Below are 21,380 nucleotides of genomic sequence, written 5' to 3' on the forward strand. Positions count from 1 at the left end.
ACTCACGAAATGTGAGATGGTGACCTGAGCTGAAACCAAGAGTGGGACACTCAACTGACTGAGCCAACCAGGTGTCCCTTTATGAGGTCATTTTAAACAGCGGTGCTTTTCATACGTTTGATTATTTCGGTCACCGTGATGGTTGATAGAGAATTTTTCAACTGCCTAAAAGAAAACACTTTAGAGTACTATCTCGACTTGTTATTGTTTATTTCAGTTTTCCGGGTTAATGCAACAGTAGCTGCCCTTAGAGAAATTAATTCCTGTGGAAACCGATGAGGAAATATAGCACCTCTGCAAAATTCTCAGGCCACCCAGACCAATTCTCAGCCGCCAGTATTTGCAAATGATATTTCAGATTACCTAAGTCTCTAAGCTCCTTTATGCAGGACACATTATTGCAGGTCATGACAGAGAGAACGTAGCAAGCCCAAAATTTAACAAGGAGGTGTTTGTTGATTTCAGTTTTGATGACAGAATCGACTCTGTAGTCAAAAATCCTCACGAGGATAGGGATAAACTTGAAATTCTTGGCTTTCCTCTGGCTGGTAGGATTTAAGTAACACCAGCAGGCTATACTTTGGAGCAGCAGAATCTTTACTTTTGGCGCCAGCTGGTGATTTTGTAACAAACTGGCCACTTCTTTTATGTGCTCAGTGGCGTATTTCCCAGCGGTGGGTCCTCCTGGAAAATAAGTATTTGCATTTCAGAAGTATTTGGTGTATCTAGGAGCTGGTGACATTTGAGTGCTGATGTGTCCATATTCCTTTTGCTGTATACTGACACTTTGGATGCTCTGAATTTTCCTTTTCCTTCCCCCCCACCCCCTCCTGGTGTGCTGCTGTGAACAGGAAAAAGTATGTTGATAAGCACAAAACACGAAAGGGACTGGAAGTTCCCTGCCTGTCAAAGTCTCCTCCCTGGCTCCTTTATTCAAGCACCTACTTGAGTAGGTGTCAGGAGTCAGTACTTCAAGATGAACAGAGCAAACAAAATGGAAAACCAAAACACTGCCCTGCAAAGCCAGGGTGTAATTCGTAAGAGAGGTTTTTCATGAGCCGTCCCTTGCTGTCCTGTTCTCTCTGATGTCTCATTTCTCAGCCCGACTCTCGCAGATCTGGAACCAACGTGACCTTATAAGATTGCTCTTGCTTGGGAACCCAACCTGGCTCCCAGACTGACCCCACCTGAACCCAGGCTCTACTTTCCTCGTATACTGGAACCCTAGATTGCCCGAGTTCAAATCTCAAACCCTAAGAAGGTACTGGCCAAGAAAACACTGGACGAAGACTACTCAGGCGGTGAGGAGTAGCTGGCATACTTGGCCAGATTCTAGCCACTGGGGTTTTGACCTGGCTTGGATTTCTCTTAGTGGCACTACCACAGTCCCGTGGACCCAAGGATGTTCTAGCCAATGTTAAAGCTTTAGCTGAAGCCTGGGCACAGGCTCTTTCCCTGCCTTCTAGAAGTATAACTAAGACTGAGGTTACATACCATCAAGTTAAAGAATTCTGACTCTTTTATAACCAGCCAGCTCTTCCCCCAAATGGTGAACAGAGCTCTACAGGGAACTTTCTCAAGTGGTGGGCGCCATTTACCCTTCCTTCACATGGGAATCCTCCAGCTTCTTTCTAGCTCTGTGCCACTGGTTCTCACCCATCCTGGCACCTAGGACCCCTTGGTTCTTGAAAACGGTAAATGTTTTCTCTCACGGACGCCATTCTTTGAAAAATTTAGTCTATCAAATTACATCTAGGCAACCCATTAAAAAAGAGATCAGTCATCTATGATACTTATAGCTACCAGAGCTTCTAATCAAGAGACGTGTTGTTGAAGATTATGTATAAAATTTCACTGCATATCCTGAAATTTATTGGAACAAAAAAAGTGGAGTGAGTTTAAACCTGATAATCATTAGAGTGGTGTGTGTTTGAGCAGTTTACCATGTAATTTTCTGGCCAAATATACATTCACGGTTGCTTTTCACTGATGCCCCAAGTGCCTTCCTGACAGGTGTTTTAACAACCTTATTAGGCTTTTAATGATTTTTCTAAGGTAGTTTCTGTGTAATGCATTTTTGCAAGATAAAAAATAGGGGCGCCTGGGTGGCTCAGTCGGTTAAGCGTCCGACTTCGGCTCAGGTCGTGATCTCACAGTTTGTGGGTTCGAGCCCTATGTCAGCTCTGTGCTGACAGCTCAGAGCCTGGAGCCTGCTTCGGATTCTGTGTCTCCGCCCCCCCCACCCCCCAACCTCTCTCCTGCTTTCTCTCTCTAATACAAATAAACATTAATAAAATAAAAATAAAATATCAACTGGTATTACTCTGTGTTGGAATTATATCACTAAGTTGGAATTATACCAAGTCGGTTTAGATATTTTATTTTTTAAATCATAATGAGAACTTTGGTAGGGAATTTCAGTACAGTTGTTTTTAGTAAAAGCGGGAAAGTTCTTACTGAGTAATTTATTTGATGGACATTCTTTTCTAAATTAAAATTAAAATTAATTACTTTTTAAATTTACATCTAAGTTAGCATATAGTGCAATAATGATTTCAGGAGTAGAATCTAGTGGATGGACACACTATTTTAAAACATGAGATCCTTGAGGAGAAAATGATTAGTAAGTATCTTTGGTGGTACAAAGACAAAAAACTAAAAATTTAGGCAAAGGGAATGTTATTGGAATTTTAAGATCAGAGCTATGAAAATCCCTAACTTATAGCATTATAACAAGCAGAAGATTTTGAAAGACCTACATTAGCACAGCTGGTTAAATCAGTACCAGCATGGGGCTCCTGGGTGGCTCAGTGCCTCAGGTCATGATCTCGAGGCTCGTGAGTTCGAGCCCCTTGTGCTGACGGCTCAGAGCCTGGAGCCTGCTTCAGATTCTGTGTCTCCCTCTCTCTCTGCCCCTCCCCTGCTCACGCTCTGTCTCTCTCTCAAAAATGAATACACATTAAAAATAAGTAAAATAAATAAAAATTAAGTCCGTACCTGTGAAGGCCAACAGTCCGATTCTATATGCAGCCTGAGCCCTCTTCTCAATGGCTAGAGATTGATTGTTCAATACACGGCCAAGCACCACGAATTTTTCTTTGTGAAAAATACTCTCAACCGAAGGGATACCTTCTTCCTTCTTCTTAACGAAAAAGCGCCTAACAGTGACATTCCAGAACTTCTGGAGGCGCTGATACAGCCCCACAAAATACTGGTAGATCTGAGCTGAAAATTGCACATAATAAGTATGTGCCTTAGACATCGTATGAAAAAGGCCAGTGGTGCTTCAGTTACCCGTGTGCTGTGGCAGCTGAAGTCAACAGTCTAGAACTCTGGAATGCATCTCTTAGCGACACTGGAGAATGAAATACACACATCAGGGGCAAGCAATGGAGGCCTAAATTCTTCAGGCCGCCATCGAAGGCCTTCTACAATTTCAGTCAAATCAAGTTCACTTACACGCCTCTGGTGCACGGAATCTCAGCGTCGACCACACTGGCTTCTCCTCACATACGCCAGGAGTGTTCCCGCCCTTGTCCCTTTGCTGGCACAGGATCTACGGGAACTTGCCTGTTCTACTTGGCTTATTCCAACACATCCTGAATTTCCTTTCATAGCATTGTGGCTATTCTGCTTATTTGTCATGGAATCAGAGTTTTCCTCCACATCATGGATTTCCTATGTTGGTCCTATTTTGCTGAGAAAATAGAAGCAGTCAGTGGAAGGCATGGTTGCCTTCATTGCGTCCACCTATCTCCATCTGTGCACATATACTCCAACTGTCCTGTCGTTATGGACCCCTCTCCATTCCTGCAGTACATTTCGTGACTTGTTCCACTCAAGGAGATTGCCCTACAGTTCTTCTCTTGCCTTAACTAAGTTTTCCATGTTGACTGGATCCTTTTCACATCAACAAGCAGGCTGTACTTGTTCTCATTAAAAAAATAAAACACTCTCTTGACCTCATAGAACCCCTCCACCAAGTTATTGCTCTGTTCCTGTTTATACAAAAACTTTTCTTTTTTAAATGTTTATTTTTGAGAGAGAGACAGAGCGTGACCAGGGGAGGGACAGAGAGAGAGAGGGAGACACAGAATCTGAAGCAGGCTCCAGGCTCTGAGCCATCAGCACAGGGCCTGACACAGGGCTCGAACCCATGAACTGTGAGATCATGACCTGAGCTGAAGTCAGATGCTCAACCGACTGAGCCACCCAGGCGCCAAAAACTTTTCAAAGAGTTGCCATTCTTAGTGTTTCAAATATTCTTCCACTGTCTCTTGGATGTACTCCAAAGGTGGATTTCAAACCCATGAATCTTCAGGCTCACTGATGACCTCCATTCTGCTGAGTCCAAGTCTCAGTCCTCAGCATTGGATACTCCTTTTTCCTTGAAACACTCAATTCACCTAGCGAATAGCTTCTAAGATGTCACACTTGATTTTTCTCTTGCTTGCCACCCTCCATTTTCCTTTGCTGTTCCTCTTCTCTCTATGACCTCCAAATACTGGGGTGTTCCAAGACTGTTCCGTCACACACACACACAAATATATTTTAATATTTTATTTAAAAAATTTTTATTTATTTATTTTGAGAGAGAGAGAGAGAGAGAGAAAGAGAGAGAGAATGAATAGGGTAGGGGCAGTGAGAGAGGGAGAGTGAATTCCAAGCAGGCTCAAATTCATGAACATTAGATCATGACCTAAGCCGAGATCGAGAGTCAGATGCTCAACCGACTGAGTCACCCAGGCGTCTCATATTTAACATTTTATTTTTTGAGTAATCTCTACACCCAACATGGGGCTTGAACTCACAGCCCTGAGATTAAGAGTCACACGCTCCCACCAACTGAGGCAGCCAGGTGCCCCCCTCCCCAGTTTTGTATTCTTAACTAGATTTCTCACCTGGACTCCAAACACATTCAGTCACCAACTTGACAGCCATCCATTTGGATGTCTACGTGGCTTCTCAAATATAACATGTCCAAATCAGAATTCGTGCATTTCCTCTCTAAGCCAGCTGCTGCTCAGGTTCTCTGTCTCGGAAGAGGGCACCCCGATCCTTCCAGCAGTTCAGGTTGAAATTTTTGGATTTATCCTTGGCTTTTATTGGTCTCGCATCTCATTTCCAACTTATCGACAACGCTCTACTGTCAACGTAGAAATTTGGACGGCGGGTCCCTCTCCATTCCTACAGTACATTTCATGACTTGTCCCACTCAAGGAGACTGCCCTACAGTTCTTCTCTTGCCTTCTACAAAGTGTACCTGCCTGTACTCTTCAAACATGTCAAGATACGGAAGCTCAAGGAAAGGGGGAGTGGCTACTGTTGTAAGTGAGAAGAGCCTTAAAGAGACATGACAACTAAACATGTAATCCATGGTTGGAACCCTGTATCCATACGCGTGTGCATGCGTGTATGTGAGCACCTGTGCATGTGGGTATGCGAGCACGTGCATATGCATGTGAAGGCTATAAAGGATTATTAGCGGGACAACTGGGAATCACGGACATGTGTTGGCCAGCACGGCAGCCACATGTAGCTTTGGAGCACGTGAATGTGACTAATCTGAATTGAGCTGTGCCGTAAGTATAAACTACATACTGGATTTCGAAGACTTAGTATGAGAGAAAAAAAAAAAAAAGAATGAAGGTGCCTGGGTGGCTCAGTCAGTTAAGTGTCCAACTCTTGATTTTGGCTCAGGTCATGATGTCATAGGGGAAGGGGCAGAGAGAAAGGGAGAGAGAGAGAGAATCTCAAGCAGACTGCATCATCGGTGTGGAGCCCAGTGCAGGGGCTCAAACTCACCAACCGTAAGATCCTGACCTGAGCCGAAATCAAGAGTTGGTTGCTTAACCGACGGAGTCACCTAGACGCCCCCCAAAATGTATTATTAAAGTTAACTTCCCCTATTATTTTTACTTTTTAAAATCTATTAGAAAAAAAATTAAAAATAAACTGTGCCTGCTAGTAAAATCTAAAACCCCAAGCATGGCTCCTCTTCAAGGCCATTGTACTTATTGTTACCTCTTCTTCCCGGGGATATTCACGTGGTTCACCCCTCAGTTCCTCAGGTCGTTGCTCAAATGTAATTTTCTTTTTTTTTTTTTTTTAAATTTTTTTTTTCAACGTTTATTTATTTTTGGGACAGAGAGAGACAGAGCATGAACGGGCGAGGGGCAGAGAGAGAGGGAGACACAGAATCGGAAACAGGCTCCAGGCTCTGAGCCATCAGCCCAGAGCCCGACGCGGGGCTCGAACTCACGGACCGCGAGATCGTGACCTGGCTGAAGTCGGACGCTTAACCGACTGCGCCACCCAGGCGCCCCTCAAATGTAATTTTCTATTAGGCCTTCCTCGAACACCCTCTTCAAACTTGTGACCTTTGCCATGTCACTTCTCCCTTCCCCAACCTTGTGCAATTATGATCGCCTTCCCTGTCTTTCCCTCACCAGAATATGAGCCCTGTGAGGGCAGAGATTTTTGTTGTTTTCTCTTCACTGCTGTATCTGCAGTGTCAAGAACAGTCCCCAGGGGGCGCCTGGGTGGCTCAGTCGGTTAAAGGGCTGAGTTCGGCTCAGGTCATGGTCTCACCATTCACGGGTTCAAGCCCCGCGTTGGGCTCTGTGCTGACAGGTCAGAGCCTGGACCCTGATTCAAATTCTGTGTCTCCCTCTCTCTCTACCCCTCCCCGACTCGTGCTCTGTCTCTCTCTCTCTCTCTTGCTCAAAAATAAACATTAAAACAATTAAAAAAAAAAAAGAACAGTCCCCAGTATATACCTTATTCATAGTAAGTATGCAAATAAACAAACAAAACTTGTTGAATAAATGAGAAGTTAGAGATCAGGTTTGTAGCAAACAATTTTTTTCTCACACAAAGCATACTTAGAATTTCTCAAAATCAAGAGAATATTAAGAGATATTATCTCCAGGAAAATTTCAGGGATAAAAATATTTCTCTTTCTATTTGACTAATTTGCTTTTCGAATACAGTAAGAAGGGCTGGTGTTTTCTGCCGAGTTGGGGTTTACGGTTTTCCTTTACCATCTTGTAAAGTTAAGGAAGACAATTCAGTTAAACAGTATAGCAATAAACCTTCCTTGTAGGAGAAAATTTTTCCTGCTGACTCGGTTAAAGGAATCACTGGTATTTAATAGCGTCAGTGGGTGAATACTCTCCCAGCTGAATGCCGGGGGCTCCTCCGTGATGACACGGGTGGGGTGTGGGCTGGGAACACACAAATGAAGGCTCTTAGCATCCTCAAGGGGCTCGTGGTCTCTGCTCACGGATACCACAATTCTGAAACACAGCTCTTTTCCTCCAATTAGCTTTACAACAAATTGAGAGGTAAACATTATTATCTTCATTTGCAAGTGAAGGAATTTCAAGATGAGAAATTCAAGTTGCGAAATGAGGCACCCTGTGCTGTAGAAACGCCGGCTTAAGAAGGGCATGTGAAAAACAGAGCAGACTCTGTGCATAAGAGTAATAATTCAAAAATAATTTTTATTTTAACTTACATGATTGAAAGAGTGATGGATACAAATGCCACGAGACTAAAGGCACCCCCTCTGAGTGAAAATAAAATGCAGAAATGAATACAAAAGTACATAGTTAATTACTCATGCAATATTCAAAAAATTAGAAAATGAAAACAAAACTAACAAAAAACTCTGTAACATTTGTGATTTGACTTTCTACAAAAAGAATCAACCATCTAACAGAGACCATAGGCTACAGACTATACATGCTAACCTACAGACTGTACAATGTACCTTTAAAATGAAGGATATATGCATATATATAATATTTATAAATATACAAATATATATACACATTATAACTTCACAGTTGAAAGAACTATTCACCAGGAAGTCTGGCAAACAATTCTTACTTTAAAATGGATTAAGAGTTGTTCTTAAAGGTCTTGCTAAAATGTAAATATTTAAAACGACACCTAAATATTTGATACGAACACATCCAGAATACAGTTGATATTCCACGGTTGAAATCACACTCACACATTTTGTTTTGATATCTTGGCATATCCCACCGTGTATACTCTTAAGAGGAAGGAAAGTTAGTACGAGCTATCTAGTGGTCTTGTACTTTATTTAGTGGAATTGCTCCCCTGATACAGAAACAGTGAGGGGAGCTGTTGTTTTAACTATTTGGCCAAGAGATCCCACCCAGTGACGAGTGATTTCTCTGGGGCAGTAACTGTCCCTCGTCCCTTGTCCCTCGGGACATTCTTCCTCCTAATCTCATGGTAATTCCTGTAGAAGCAAGGACCACTTGTGAATCTCCTTCTGCTCCCGCCCCATTAAGATTCCTCCAAGTGCCCAGTTCTACGACCCCAAAGAGCATCACAGCTTTCTGATTCCATGAGTTTTTGTTTTGATTTGTCTTAGCAGCAAAATACCTCTGTTGTAAAAGTATCATAAAAAAAAAATGGCTCGTGTTCAAAAAAGCTTCAACTTCGAATGTCTTTTTTTAAGGAGTATGGGTATCATCTTAGACATCAACCTGTCTTTTATCCATCATGGAAACATGCTTTGGGAATGGTCAGGATGGAGAAAAGAAACAAAAGAAGTAATGGAGGCTTGAAAAAAATGAAGTTAAAAAAAATTTTAAACTCTTACAATGTGTCATTTTACCGAGTTCCGCGGGCAAACTGTTATTCGAAGAAATTCTTTTTTGTGCTTTGCATTTAAGGTAAAATTAGGTAGCTGGTGGGGCCCCTCAACCCTCAGGACACGACGGGGAGACACCGCAAGGCATGTGATAGTCATCAAAGTATCATGTGACGATTTTAGGCTTAGAGAAGAACTTCCAAAAAAGTACAAAGATGGCTGTTTTAAAATTCCATACATACGAGATAAGATGGACGCTTCTACCAAGTATCGTCAGACGCAATCGACACCGTCATCTACGGAGTCATATTGGCCCTATTCTATCGGCCAAAGGAAAAGTAGATAGGTACTATGATGCTCGACTCTGACTTCTATCTATGACGTGTTAAATTTCCAGACAACCTCAGCAGAACTCTTCCAGGTTTAAACACGCCCGCTAAATCCCAGCACAATCTTGATGAACAGGGCCATTTATTAAGATGGCTGTTGGGCAGAGCTCATTAAAAGGCCGTGGCAACTTCAGCCCCATGACGCCCTCCGGCGTTAACACGGTCTCGAGGAAATTTGTCCAGCTGTTCGTACGCCAGCCGCCCATCTTCTCCTGCGCGCAGAACATCAAAAATAAACACCAGTTTAACCTTCTTATTCATCACTCAGGATAACGAATTGAAACCAGTTGTTTGGGAATGGATTGCTATATCTGCTAATGTTAACTTTAGTAAGGAAAGTCATCTTCTGTAATTCTTAATTATGTTGTTTCCTGGTACTGTTTAGAAGAGCCAAGAACTTTTTTTTTATACTCAAAAAAAAAAAAAAAATTCCAGGGGCGCCTGGGTGGCTCAGTGGGTCGGGCGTCCCACTTCGGCTCAGGTCATGTTCGTGGGTTCGAGCCCCACGTCGGGCTCTGTGCTGACAGCTCGGAGCCTGGAGCCTGCTTCGGATTCTGTGTCTCCCTCTCTCTGCCCCTTCCCCGCTCGTGCTGTCTCTCTCTCAAAAATAAATAAAGATTAAAGAAAAGAATTCCAGTGTAGTGAACATACAGTGTTATATGTTTCAGTTTCGGGTGTACAATACAATGATCCAACAATTCTATACATTACCCAGTGCTCATCAAGAAAAGTGTACTCTTAATCTCCCTCACCTATTTCACCCATCCCCCATCCACCTCCCCTCTGGTAACCATCAGTGTGTTCTCTGTAGTTAAGAGTTGGCTTTTTGGTTTGTCTCTTTTTTCCTTTGTAGAACAACCAAGTACTTTTGAGTTAATGCCAGAGACTAAAATAACGTCAGGGTGTGGAACAGTTGAACTCCTAGGGGCATTTAATGGCAATAATTTCACACATAGATTTCTTCCTGAGAAACCATATGGATTATAAGCGTGTTAGAGATTTCAGAATGACTTCAAGGCATTGAACTTTGATATAGCTTTTACTTTTTTACATTATATATTGACATATCTAAAGGGTCTTTTATAAAAGTCAAATTTAGCTACACTTTAGCTAATACAAGAGAGACAAAGCTGGGAATAATGAGTTGTGCTCAATCAGAAGTTCATTAAGAGGGACACCTGGGTGGCTCAGTCGGTTAAGCTTCCCACTTGGGCTCAGGTCATGATCTCACAGTTCATGGGTTCGAGCCCCGTGTCGGGCTCTGTGCTGACAGCTCAGAGCCTGGAGCCTGCTTTAGATTCTGTGTCTCCCTCTCTCTGCCCCTCCCCAGCTCACATTCTGTCTCTCTCTCAAAAATAATAAACATTAAAAATAAAAAAGAAGTTCATTAACAAAACAAGTAAAAAAAGATTCATGAAACGCTAGAAATACATTGATGTCAGTGAGTTTTTGAAAAGCAGTGTAATGGTGGATTTTATAATATATCGTAGTCTCTGGAAACAGAAGCCTCTCAATCAACTAAAGTTTGTCTTTTAGAGGGGTATATTTAATTTTTTCGGTAATACATTACATATCAAAGGAGGGAGTCACCTGCACTTATAAGAACTTAGCGAACTCCTCTAGACAAAGGCCCCCAAATTTTAGAGATTTCTGTAGATTGTTTTGTCATGCCTTGTTGACTTTTCTGAGGCAAATGCTATTTTTTTCCCCTAATTCAGTAATTTTTGCCTTTTTATTGCTTTGGAGTGGAATCCTTTTTTGAGACAAAATATTTGCACAAAACCCTGACATATAAAACATTAAACACAGCACCTTTCCAGGTGATGACAGCGGGGCGGGGTGGGGGGGCGGTTAGAGAGAGACAGAGTTAGGCACATTCATACCATGGCACACCTAAATGGCTTGGGTAACTAACGCTATTTAGAACCCAGTGAATACCCAGCCCGTTCCTAGCGTGTGCATGGCTATATCCCAATTTAGAGGTGTGCAGTCCTTCCCCAGAGTCCTGCAGAGTGTAGGTGGGTCAGGATTCCATTGCGGTGCCCTACCGGGTCTGGGTGCCCATAAGTGAGTTATGCCTCAATGGGCCCTTCTGCAAAATGGGACTAACTGCCCTTCACCCTCGTGCAGTCCTTCGGAAGATTAAATGCGCTAACTCATGCAGGTCCCTCAAAACAGTGCCCGGCACAGAGCGAATCCTCTACAGGTGTAACCCCGCATCACTGCAGAGACACAACCAGAGCTGGGATGCCAGGGCCTCTTACTCTAATGTTGTTTTCCGTGGGCGTTGATCTGCGTTGGCCCCTCCTCTGGTCTGTCAACAGCCCTGGGAAGCAGGCAGGTGTTGGAGGAGAAAGGGCCTGAGCTTTGGCACTTGGGGCAGTGTGCTTTCAACCGGTCTGAGGCCCAGCCGGACGGGTAGGTGGCCACAGCTACGCAGACGGCAGTGGGGCAGTGGCCTCAGGTGGCGATTTACATGTGAACGGTAACGACTCAAAATTAAATACAGTTAACCTTCAGTTCCTCACTTACAGAAGCCACTAATTCCACAGCAGCTGTCTAGGACAAAGAGACCGGCCCCCAAATCACAGGGGGACCTACCAGACACAATTACCAACTCGGTCATCTGGGTGAGTTAAAAACACACCAGTGTTTGTGTATTGAGGTCAAAGGAGATTCATAACATCGGGTTCAAGCATCGGTTACATCTTAGAATCACCTGGGGGCTTTGAACCGTCCCAGCACCCAGGCACACCCCAGCCCACTGAAATCAGAACCTTCGGGAGTAGAACCCCGGGCATGAGTGTATTTGAGAGCCTCCTTAGTGATTCCAATGTGCAACTAGTGTTGGGAACGTGAGCTGGTGGTGTGAGGGGGGCATGGGGGCCGGGGGGAGCCCCGCAGGTGAAGCGGGTGTGACCATCGCTCCTGGAGATGCTGTTTGTGCTGCTGAAGTGACTCCTGGGGCACATCTGGCGGGGACAGGCTTCTCTGGGTCACACTGGATAAGGAAGCGTCGCTGAGCTGTGCAAACACTTGGCTTGCCTCAGTGTTAGCCCAGAACACGATGGGATAAAAGAGGCTCAACTAATAATACCCTGGGCATGTGTTTAGGGAATTAAAGTTGTATGCCTAAAGCAGCCGTAAGGAATCACTGTTTTTTTAAATTTTTTTTATGTTTTTAATTTTATTTTTGAGAGAGAGAAAAGGGGAGGGGAGGGGCAGAGAGAGAGAGGGAGACACAGACTCCGAAGCAGGCTCCAGGCTCCGAGCTGTCAGCACAGAGCCCCACGTGGGGCTCGAACTCAAGAACCTGAGATCATGACCTGAGCTGAAGTGGGATGCTTAACTGACTGAGCCACCCAGGTGACTCAAGGAATAACTGTTTTATCCTTTAAACAAACATGTGCTGGCTTGGATTTCTGTGGATCAAATGATGTATTCATTAGCAGAAGGAAGTGTCATTAAACCAGTGACTGTAAGAAAGAACACCTACAACAACGAATGTGATTTGCACGGTGATTATAAATGCCACGAGGTTCTGCCTTACGTTATTAAGCGACTATAGCCAAACCAGGGTGGCCTCTTTCCAACTAGTATTATTAGCCGGATTATATTTGAGGACTTTTAGAAGCATAGTTTTTGCACATTAAGAGCGGTGGCAGTAGTAAAATACCAACTGTCTCTATCTTTTTTTTAATTTTTTTTTTAATTTTTTTTTCAACGTTTATTTATTTTTGGGACAGAGAGAGACAGAGCATGAGCGGGGGAGGGGCAGAGAGAGAGGGAGACACAGAATCGGAAACAGGCTCCAGGCTCTGAGCCATCAGCCCAGAGCCTGACGCGGGGCTCGAACTCCCGGACCGCGAGATCGTGACCTGGCTGAAGTCGGACGCTTAACCGACTGCGCCACCCAGGCGCCCCTTAATTTTTTTTTTAACATCTATTTATTTTTGAGACAGAGAGAGACAGAGCATGAATGGTGGAGGGTCAGAGAGAGAGGGAGACACAGAATCCGAAACAGGCTCCAGGCTCTGAGCCGGCAGCACAGAGCCCGATGCGGGGCTCGAACTCACAGACCGTGAGATCGTGACCTGAGCTGAAGTCGGACGCCCAACCGACTGAGCCACCCAGGCGCCCCTGTCTCTATCTTTTATGCAGGTCAGAACAGCCTCTCTCTGCCCCCTGCACTCCCCCGAAAGAACAAAGGCGTGAAACCTGGTAGGCAGGTGCCTTTACAGGGTGAAGTGGGGAGGAGGGTTTATCTGGCTATTCCAGCATTCAAGAACCACACTTCTTTTCTCCGGTGTCAGGACTCAGCTGGGCACGGGTCAGCGGGGCGACCAGAGGCTAACCTGCGCGGCAGGGTGAGGAGGGGACTAGCGTGCCCGCCGTGCCTGCCGCCTCAGCCAACCGCGGCCCCCGGAGTCCCAGCCCAAGCTCGCCAGCCCCCCTGGATCCCTGACCACTGCCTCTGCTTTAGGTTCGAGTCTGCGTCCTGGCCTCCAAACAGCGCAGGCTGATCGGCCTGGCGGGGCTCCCGAGAGCGGCCCTCCCCCAGCTCCAGGCGGTGAGACCCGGGCCTTGGAGGGAGATGGGAAGCCACCAGTTCCTCATAGTGTGTGTGTGTGATTGTGACCTACCTTGTGTGTGTGTGACGTCCCCTGTGCGAGTGTGATGTCCCATGTGTGTGACATCCCATGTGTGAGCAGCGCCCCCGGGGGGAAGGTGCTCCCGCGGCGCCCACGAGCCGTCTGGGCCCAGCTCCCTTGGAGAGCACCAGAAGGAGACAACCGTGTAAGCGAAACTCACCGAGAGACAAGAGGGTCTCCGAGGCCACGTTTCTGATTTCCTCGGTGTCGCACTGACACAAAGTCACCAGCATCTTAATGCTCTCGGTGGCCTGCGAGGAGAGAGCCGTTAGTGCCGCGACACCCACGGCGGGGCCACAGGGGACACCCACGGCGGGGCCACAGGGGCGGTACTGTCTTGCGCAGGGTTCCCCGGGCCCGCTGAGCGTCCGGCTCCTGAGGGGCTCTTTTAAAGGAACACATTCCGCGCGGTCCCTCCAAGATGCACCCGATTCGTCTCCCGGGATGGCGCCTGGGCCGCGCACCTGCAGGAGCTCCAACAACGCGCGTTTGGAAGCGGAGTGGCCAGCCTCTCCTTCCAGAACAGGATCCCCTTCTCCGAGCTCTTTCCCACGCGCCTCACTGGTTCCAACCCAGTGCTCAGCTAAGGACTCTGTGTTTGGCTTGTGTGCCCAACGGGAGGACAGCCAGAGCAGGTGGTCGGAACCCTCGTGTCTGTCCATCCCACACGTATCAGCGCCCCAGGGACCGGGCAGTCGGCCAGGCAGCGAGCGGGGCTCGGTCCTGACCCCCCAGGGTTTCCGGTCCAGTGGAAAGACAGACGGTGGGACAATGACAGGCGGGGACACGGTGCTCGGGCAGAACAGAGCTGGGAAACGTCATCTGGTCTGACCTGGAGAGTCTTCACAGAGGAAGCGGTGTCTTAGGGCAATTAGCCACATTCGGGCAAGTGGTAGGTGTGTGTGTGCGTGTGTGTGTGTGTGTGTGCACGTGTGCATGTGTTGGGCGGTGTGGGGCAGGAAATACATTCCAGGCGAGGGGAGCACCTCCTACCAGGACCCCAATCAAGGAGGGGCCTTACCAGCCACATTAAGTGCTTTGAACTTCATCCTTAGCATCGTGGAGAGCCACATAAGAGCTTTAGAAGCGGGATTTGTGGGGTGTTTTGTTTTGCTTTTATTTATTGATTTTGAGAGAGCTAGAGAGCGAGCAGGGGAGGGGCAGAGAGAGAGGGAGAGAGCGAGAATCCCAAGCGGGCTCCGCGCCGTCAGCGCGGAGCCCCATGTGGGGCTTGAACTCACGAACCGTGAGATCACGACCGGAGCTGAGATCGCGAGTCTCACCCTTGACCCACGGAGCTACCCGGGGCCCGGGACTCGTGCTGTAGTGAGAGCAGCCTCACCGCAGCAGAAAGCGCGCACGGAAGGCGTGGACTCCGCGGGGGCAGAGGCCGGCGGGAAGGCGGCTCCAATCGGGGTGGGCAGAGCGGGCTGCCGGGCGGTGGGGTCCGCGGGGCGGGGCCGTCGGGGGTGAGGATGAGGTGGGGGAGGGGCACGGACGAGCTGCACCCCCCACTGAGGTGGGCGAGCTGGGTGCCGGTCGGTCGGAGGTGACTTCCCAGCAGGGACGCCCCGCAGCCAGCGGGGCACGCGCCAGCGAGGGAGGACCCGGCCTGGAAACCGGGGCGGGGGGCGTCATTGGCCTGGGGAGGATGACAGACACCCCCGGGAGAGGACGCGTGCAGGCAGAGGAGGGCCTAGCACCGCGTTTCCACGGACACCACCGCGTGGGGCACGCCTGCGGCCAGACCCAAATGCTTCCGCTGAGGTTCTGACGAGCTGAGGGACCAGATTGCGAGATGGCGATTCTCCTTCTGGAAGGAAGCCGGGCGCAGGGAGCCCTGGTGCCGGTGACAGAGGTGTCAATGGCAGTGAGCAGCACGGGCAGACCACAGGCTCTTAGCCCAGAGAAACAGATGAGGGGCCCGAACTTCGAGGGCCTCTTGGTTTGAGGATCTCGATCTCTCATTTGGGTCCAGTTTGGTAACAGAAAAATGTGGCTGTCTGCTTGCTAGCATTAACCAAGTACTACTAATAATAGTAACGATAAAAATAAAATAATGATAATAATGATGATGATGATGATGATGATGTTTTCCCTGACAGGTTAGCTAGAGTTGATTGGTTTGGGTGGATGAAACCCCCGTGTCTACACTGTTTTTCACACCATGCTGCCCAGAGCCCCTTTCAGGAGCTGGGAGGCTGGGGATGGTTTAAAAAGAGGTGTTTTGTCCAGCACCAAGGATCGTATTTTCTGGAAGAAAAGAGAACAGCGGAGGCATCGGGGCTCTCAGACTTGAGATCTGCTAGAGTTAAAACTGTTGCTTTTACTGTCATGTTCACACTGTGCAAATCCACAGACGCGGACACAGTTCACTGTACCCTGGTGACTTTGTTTCCATTAGCTCCGTGTCACAGCCATCGTCTCTGAGATGTCATGGGCACCAGGAGGCCACTCAAATAAACAGCATTCACTGTGGGCTCTCTTGGCCACACAAGGTATTTTTCAGCACGTGACAAGGAAGGCTATATTTCCCAGAGCTGTTTTTCTGCACAGGTCATGAGATCTTCTTTTGAGAGTATTAACCCCTCTCTTCATGCCCATCCGGCTATAGGTCCCGCCCCTTGTCCCATGCGGCCATCCAAGATTTTAGCAAGTTTGAAGGTGTGACTTTATCTTTTTCTCAAAAGTGATTGGTCTTATTTTTGATGATTTAAGGTAGGTTGAACATTAAATCTTTCCTACTGAAAGGCAAACTTTCTTTCCTTTCTTTCTTTCTTTCTTCCTCTCTTCCCCTTTCCTTCTCTTTCCTCCTTCCTTCCTTCCTTCTTCCTTCCTTCCTTCCTTCCTTCCTTCCTTCCTTCCTTCCTTCCTTCCTTCCTTCCTTCCTTCTAATTTCCTTAAGTAATCTCTACGGTCAACCTGGGGCTCAAACTCACGACTCCAAGTTGCACACCCTGCTGACTGAGCCAGCTGGGCACCCTGAAAGGCAAAGTCTCTAATGTTGGGAATTCTCAGCCTTTGTTTCATTTACATTTTAGCCCTGTCACTGCTCGGTGACATGTCCCCCTGACACACTTCAGATGGGTGAGCTGCTGGGGTGCCTGGGTGGCTCAGTCAGTTGGATGTCCAACTTCAGCTTGGGTTGTGGTCTTGGGGTTTGTGGGTTCGAGATCCCCATTGGGCTCTCCACTCTTAACGAGGAGCCTGCTTCAGATCCTCTGTGTCTCTCTCTGCCCCTCCCCCATTTGCTCTCTGTCTCTCAAAAATGAATAAACATTTAAAAAATTAAAAAAAAAAGGAAGGGTGAGCTGCTTGTTAAAGCAGATCATGGGGAAGCATCTGGGAATTTATCGGCACATTGAATTTCAGTATTTCCTTACAAATTTTATTTGTCCCTGTTCTTTCTTGTACACAAGAAAAATTGGTGAAATCATCCTATCAACTCTTTTTTTGGGATAAGCTATCCATTTCTGGGCTGCGGGCTGCTGAAACACATAATTGTTTCATTTGGAAAATTATCAACTCTAACGAAACAAAGTCACATTTAGCTACTATTTAAAGAAAAGACCCCAGAGCGCTTGGGTGGCTCAGTCGATTAAGCATCTGACCTTGGCTCAGGTCATGATCTCGTGGTTGGTTCAGTTCGTAGGTTCGAGCCCCGCATCAGGCTCTGTGGTGACAGCTCAGAGCCTGGAGCCTGCTTCGGATTCTGTCTCTCCCTCTCTCTCTCTCTCTGCCCCTCCCCCACTTACTGTTTCTTTCTCAGAAATAAATAAACATTAAAATAAAGTTTTAGGGGCGCTTGGGTGGCTCAGTTGGTTAAGCGGCCGACTTCGGCTCAGGTCATGATCTCGCGGTCCGTGAGTTCAAGCCCCGCGTCGGGCTCTGTGCTGACAGCTCAGAGCCTGGAGCCTGTTTCAGATTCTGTGTCTCCCTCTCTCTGACCCTCCCCCGTTCATGCTCTCTCTCTGTCTCAAAAATAAATAAACGTTAAAAAAAATATAAAAAAATAAAATAAAATAAAATAAAGTTTTAAGAAAAGACCCCCAAATGAATACACAGTTCCCACCGTGAAAGAGGTAAGACAGGTGTCCCCAAGTAGGGGAAGAAAGCTGTTGGGTGCACTTGGCCTAGACTTGCTCAGAGCTGAACTGCTGGGGCCTCGGAGACTGGATCTTACCTGCAAGCTTTTCAGGGCCAGGCAGGCTGCCCTCTGGAGCTGGGGGTTTGCCTTTGTCAGTGCCTCACAGTAATACAGCAAGGCCTGGAAGAGAGGGAGGGACCCCATGAGGACATTTTGATGTGTTTGCAGTTTTAGAGGCATCACTTTTACTCCCGGACCTAAACTATAGATAAAACGAGACATTTCACATGACCTTCAGAGCACAAAAAAAAAGAAAAAAAATCCATAACAATTCATGTTTACTAAAAGAACTGTCTCTGAATTCAATCCATTACTCTATCAGGTCACGGACTCTGTGGACTATGAAGCTGGAAGGTCCAAAGTTACGTTTCCAGCATTCAAGAGCCCCTGGGGTCTAGCGCAAGTGCTAAGATTGCAGAAGGGTCTGTAGGGAAGGAATGTGTCTCCACAGAAGCTGCGAGACGCTAAGTGAATCGCGTGGAAGAAAGCCACCTTCCAAAGTGCCAGGACACGGTGCACGAAAATGATACTCGACCTGGACCGGGAAGGACGGGTTAGATTTCAGCCAAAATTAGGAGTTGGACGCTTATCAGACTGAGCCACCCAGGCGCTGCCCCCCCCGCCCAATTATCTTTTAAGCTGGTTTAAGACCCAGGCCCTGTGTCACCAACCACTATGTGACCGGCTCTCTACTGTCTTTCTGATTTCCTATGACTCACGTTGACCTAATTATCATTACGTATGTACACATATGTACGCCTGTGTTTATATCTATTTCTACTCTCTCAACTTGCTCACGCGTGCTTCTGGCATTTTACTTAACTTCCTGTGCCTTAGTCTGTCAATCTGCAAAGTGAGTAGAATCAAAAGGCACTCACAGGCCTTTCTGATTCTTCCACATGGTGACACATGTCAAGGACTGAAATCCGGTCTTAGCACGAAGTAAGGCCTCGATAAATAGAGCTGTAGTGTTACTGTTATTCTCATATACATCTGCGTATTCATGTATTTGTTTATAGGAGATACAACAGTGACTCCATGTCTGTTGAAGCTCCCTAAAAGATGAAGATCTTGGATTTTTTGTTTTTTAATCTTATTTGGTTCCTTACAGCACCTAGAATGATACCCTGCGCTTAGTGAGCACCCATCAACTCTGGTGCCACCATCGTGCCTGGATGAAAGAGCTTGAAAGTGTAACCAAACACCTGCTGGTGTGTTTGCTCATGGGATGGCACCTAGCACTGTGGTGGTCCCTCCCAGTTGTGATGAGACACAGCCTAGTTTCTCAGTGCTGGACAACAGCCCCACCCTTAAATTCTTTTTAACGTTTATTTATTTTTGAGACAGAGAGAGACAGAGCATGAACAGGGGAGGGTCAGAGAGAGAGAGGGAGACACAGAATCTGAAACAGGCTCCAGGCTCTGAGCTGTCAGCACAGAGCCCGATGCGGGGCTTGAACTCACGGACCGCGAGATCACGACCTGAGCCGAAGTCGGACGCTTAACCGACTGAGTCACCCAGGCACCCCAAGAACAGCCCCACCCTTAAAAAAATATGGAGATATAATTCACATACCATAATATTCACCCTTGAAAGTGTATGGCCCAGTGGTTTTTCATACACTCACAAAACATCACCACTACCTAATTCCAGATCATTTCCTTTTTCCTTTTTTTTTTTTTAGTAATAAAGTTTATTTTTAGTTGGTACTAAGAGAAAGGGACCAGATCATTTCCATGACTCTAAAAAGAAATCCTGTACCCTTGGGCAGTCATTCCCCTGGTCTCCTCCCTCTAGTTCCTGGCAACCACTGATCCCTCTCTCTCTCTGCATTTCCCTAGTCTGGACATTTTGCGGGAACAGAATCACATAACATGTGGCCTTTTACGTCTTGCACTTTCACTAGCCAGATGTGTTCAAGGTTCCTCCAGCACGAGTCAGAATTCCTTGTGTGTTGCATCATATTCCTCTGTAGGGACAGATCACATTTTGCGCACTCGTCAGCTGATGGACATTTGGACTGTTTCCACTTTTTGGCTGTTGTGAGTAATAATCATATTAAATGTCCCATTTCACTTGGGCTTTTGCATAGTTATCATCAATTGGTTTTTGACCTCCAGGGCCAGCCCTTGTGAAAATTGTAAGGTGGATGAACTTTAGCACATGATGCTTCTCCATTTTCCCCGTCCATTTCCCTCCTGTACCCCTCCTAAGAGCTTCCAAGCTTTAACCACCTAACCAAAGTTTAACCCGTTGTGCAAAGCATACATTCCAAGGCTTAACTGGCCAAAAACAACTTAAATGGTTCTTCCTCTCAGGCATGTTTGCATGACACTGATTCAAGAGGGATGAAGTGCTGCATATGGGCCCGGTCAGTCCACCGCTGGTAATGGGATCTTTGTTTTGTTTTGTTTTAAATTTTTTTTCAATGTTTACTTGTTTTTGAGAGAGTGAGAGAGTGAGAGAGAGAGAGAGAGAGAGAGCACAAGCCACGAGCAGAGGAAGGGCAGAGAGGGAGACACAGAATCTGAAGCAGGCTCCAGGCTCTGAGCTGTCAGCACAGAGCCTGACGCGGGGCTTGAACCCACAAACCGTGAGATCATGACCTGAGCGCAAGCCAAGAGTCGAATGCTTAACCAGCTGAGCCACCCAGGTGCCCCAGGAACAGGATCTGTAGATGGGACTTCTGGACCACACTGTCCCTGTGAGCATGAAGCCCGTAACTCTGCTGGCTTGAGTGGGAACTGGGCGCTGTTCCCTGGCCTGAGAAAGCATGTGGCACTTCTCTGTGCCTTGCAGAGATATACCATCTCACAGGACACGTAAGCAGCATCTTGCTCACTTGGGTTTGAGCAGTGGCCCAAGAAGAGGTGGCTGCTGTGACATTTGGATCGATAAGAGTTACTTTTTTTAATGTTTATTTATTCTTGAGAGAGAGAGAGAGAAAGAGAGAGAAAGAGCACAAGCAGGGGAGGGGCAGAGAGAAAGGGAGACACCGAATCCAAAGCAGGCTCGAGGCTCCGAGCTGTCAGCGCAGAGCCCGACGTGGGGCTCAAACCCACAAACCGTGAGATCGTGACCAGAACTGAAGTCGGACGTTTAACCGACTGAGCCACCCAGGTGCCCCACAATTGGTAGGAGTTCTAAGAAGCCAAGAGAAGGTGTGCTGTTAAGCAAGAAGTCCCTGACACTGAACAGGACAGCGAGCATCTCCTCTGGCAAGTTCCAGATGATTGGAGAAACAACATCCCAACACAACGGTACAACTGGAAAGGATGGACATCTTCTACTTGTTTGGGGTGGGGGAGCAAAAGTGAACCAACCTACAACTTTTAGTTTCAGTAGCTACGGGTTTTCAAAGGTTCAAGATTTATAGAAACACCAGCTCTCACCTAGGTATTTTTATATTTGCTTTAGCCCTTCACATGTGAGTACAGAATTAATGTGCCAACGTTTGCTATTTCATACAAGAAAAAATGGAAAGAACTCAAGGTTTGGGCACGGTGGGTCCAACATTTCTAGGTGGTACCTAAGTTTCTAGCTTCTTAACTAGTGTGTCG

At 46.8% G+C, this 21,380-nt stretch overlaps 2 protein-coding genes across 9 annotated transcripts in view; both read right to left on the reverse strand.

Moving 5' to 3' along the window:
* On the reverse strand, positions 1-4,047 carry ARMH2 (armadillo like helical domain containing 2). The gene is made up of 3 exons (XM_047103105.1): positions 3,460-4,047; positions 2,998-3,355; positions 1-684 (listed from the first exon to the last, which is right to left on the reverse strand). Exons 2-3 carry the CDS (start codon positions 3,260-3,262, stop codon positions 257-259), a joined length of 693 nt encoding a protein of 230 aa, XP_046959061.1. The 5' UTR covers positions 3,263-3,355; positions 3,460-4,047; the 3' UTR covers positions 1-256.
* A 3,438-nt stretch (positions 4,048-7,485) lies between these two features.
* RIPOR2 (RHO family interacting cell polarization regulator 2) overlaps positions 7,486-21,380 on the reverse strand; it is a 118,901-nt gene continuing 105,006 nt past the window's right edge. For 2 of the 8 annotated variants that reach the window (XM_047103107.1, XM_047103111.1), the window contains one exon: positions 17,639-17,940. In XM_047103107.1, coding sequence (XP_046959063.1) covers positions 17,650-17,940 — 291 coding nt within the window. In that variant the 3' untranslated portion in view covers positions 17,639-17,649. Of the gene's footprint in view, positions 9,234-13,833; positions 13,925-15,170; positions 15,514-15,748; positions 15,927-17,638; positions 17,941-19,323; positions 19,790-21,380 lie in introns of those variants that run through there. The other 6 variants (XM_047103106.1, XM_047103110.1, XM_047103108.1 and 3 more) reach the window with 6 other exon arrangements.

The sequence above is a fragment of the Lynx rufus genome, unplaced genomic scaffold (assembly GCF_022079265.1).
Source record: "Lynx rufus isolate CCGP_SWC_20201006 ecotype Redwood Valley unplaced genomic scaffold, mLynRuf1.p SCAF_6, whole genome shotgun sequence".
Classification (NCBI taxonomy): Eukaryota; Metazoa; Chordata; class Mammalia; order Carnivora; family Felidae; genus Lynx; species Lynx rufus.

Excerpts from the sequence above, each read along its gene's own strand:
- ARMH2 (XM_047103105.1), bottom strand. The coding sequence starts at position 3,262 with ATGTCTAAGGCACATACTTATTATGTGCAATTTTCAGCTCAGATCTAC. Across the intron at positions 685-2,997 it reads CGGACTGTTGGCCTTCACAG|GAGGACCCACCGCTGGGAAA; the intron begins GTACGGACTTAA and ends CTTATTTTCCAG.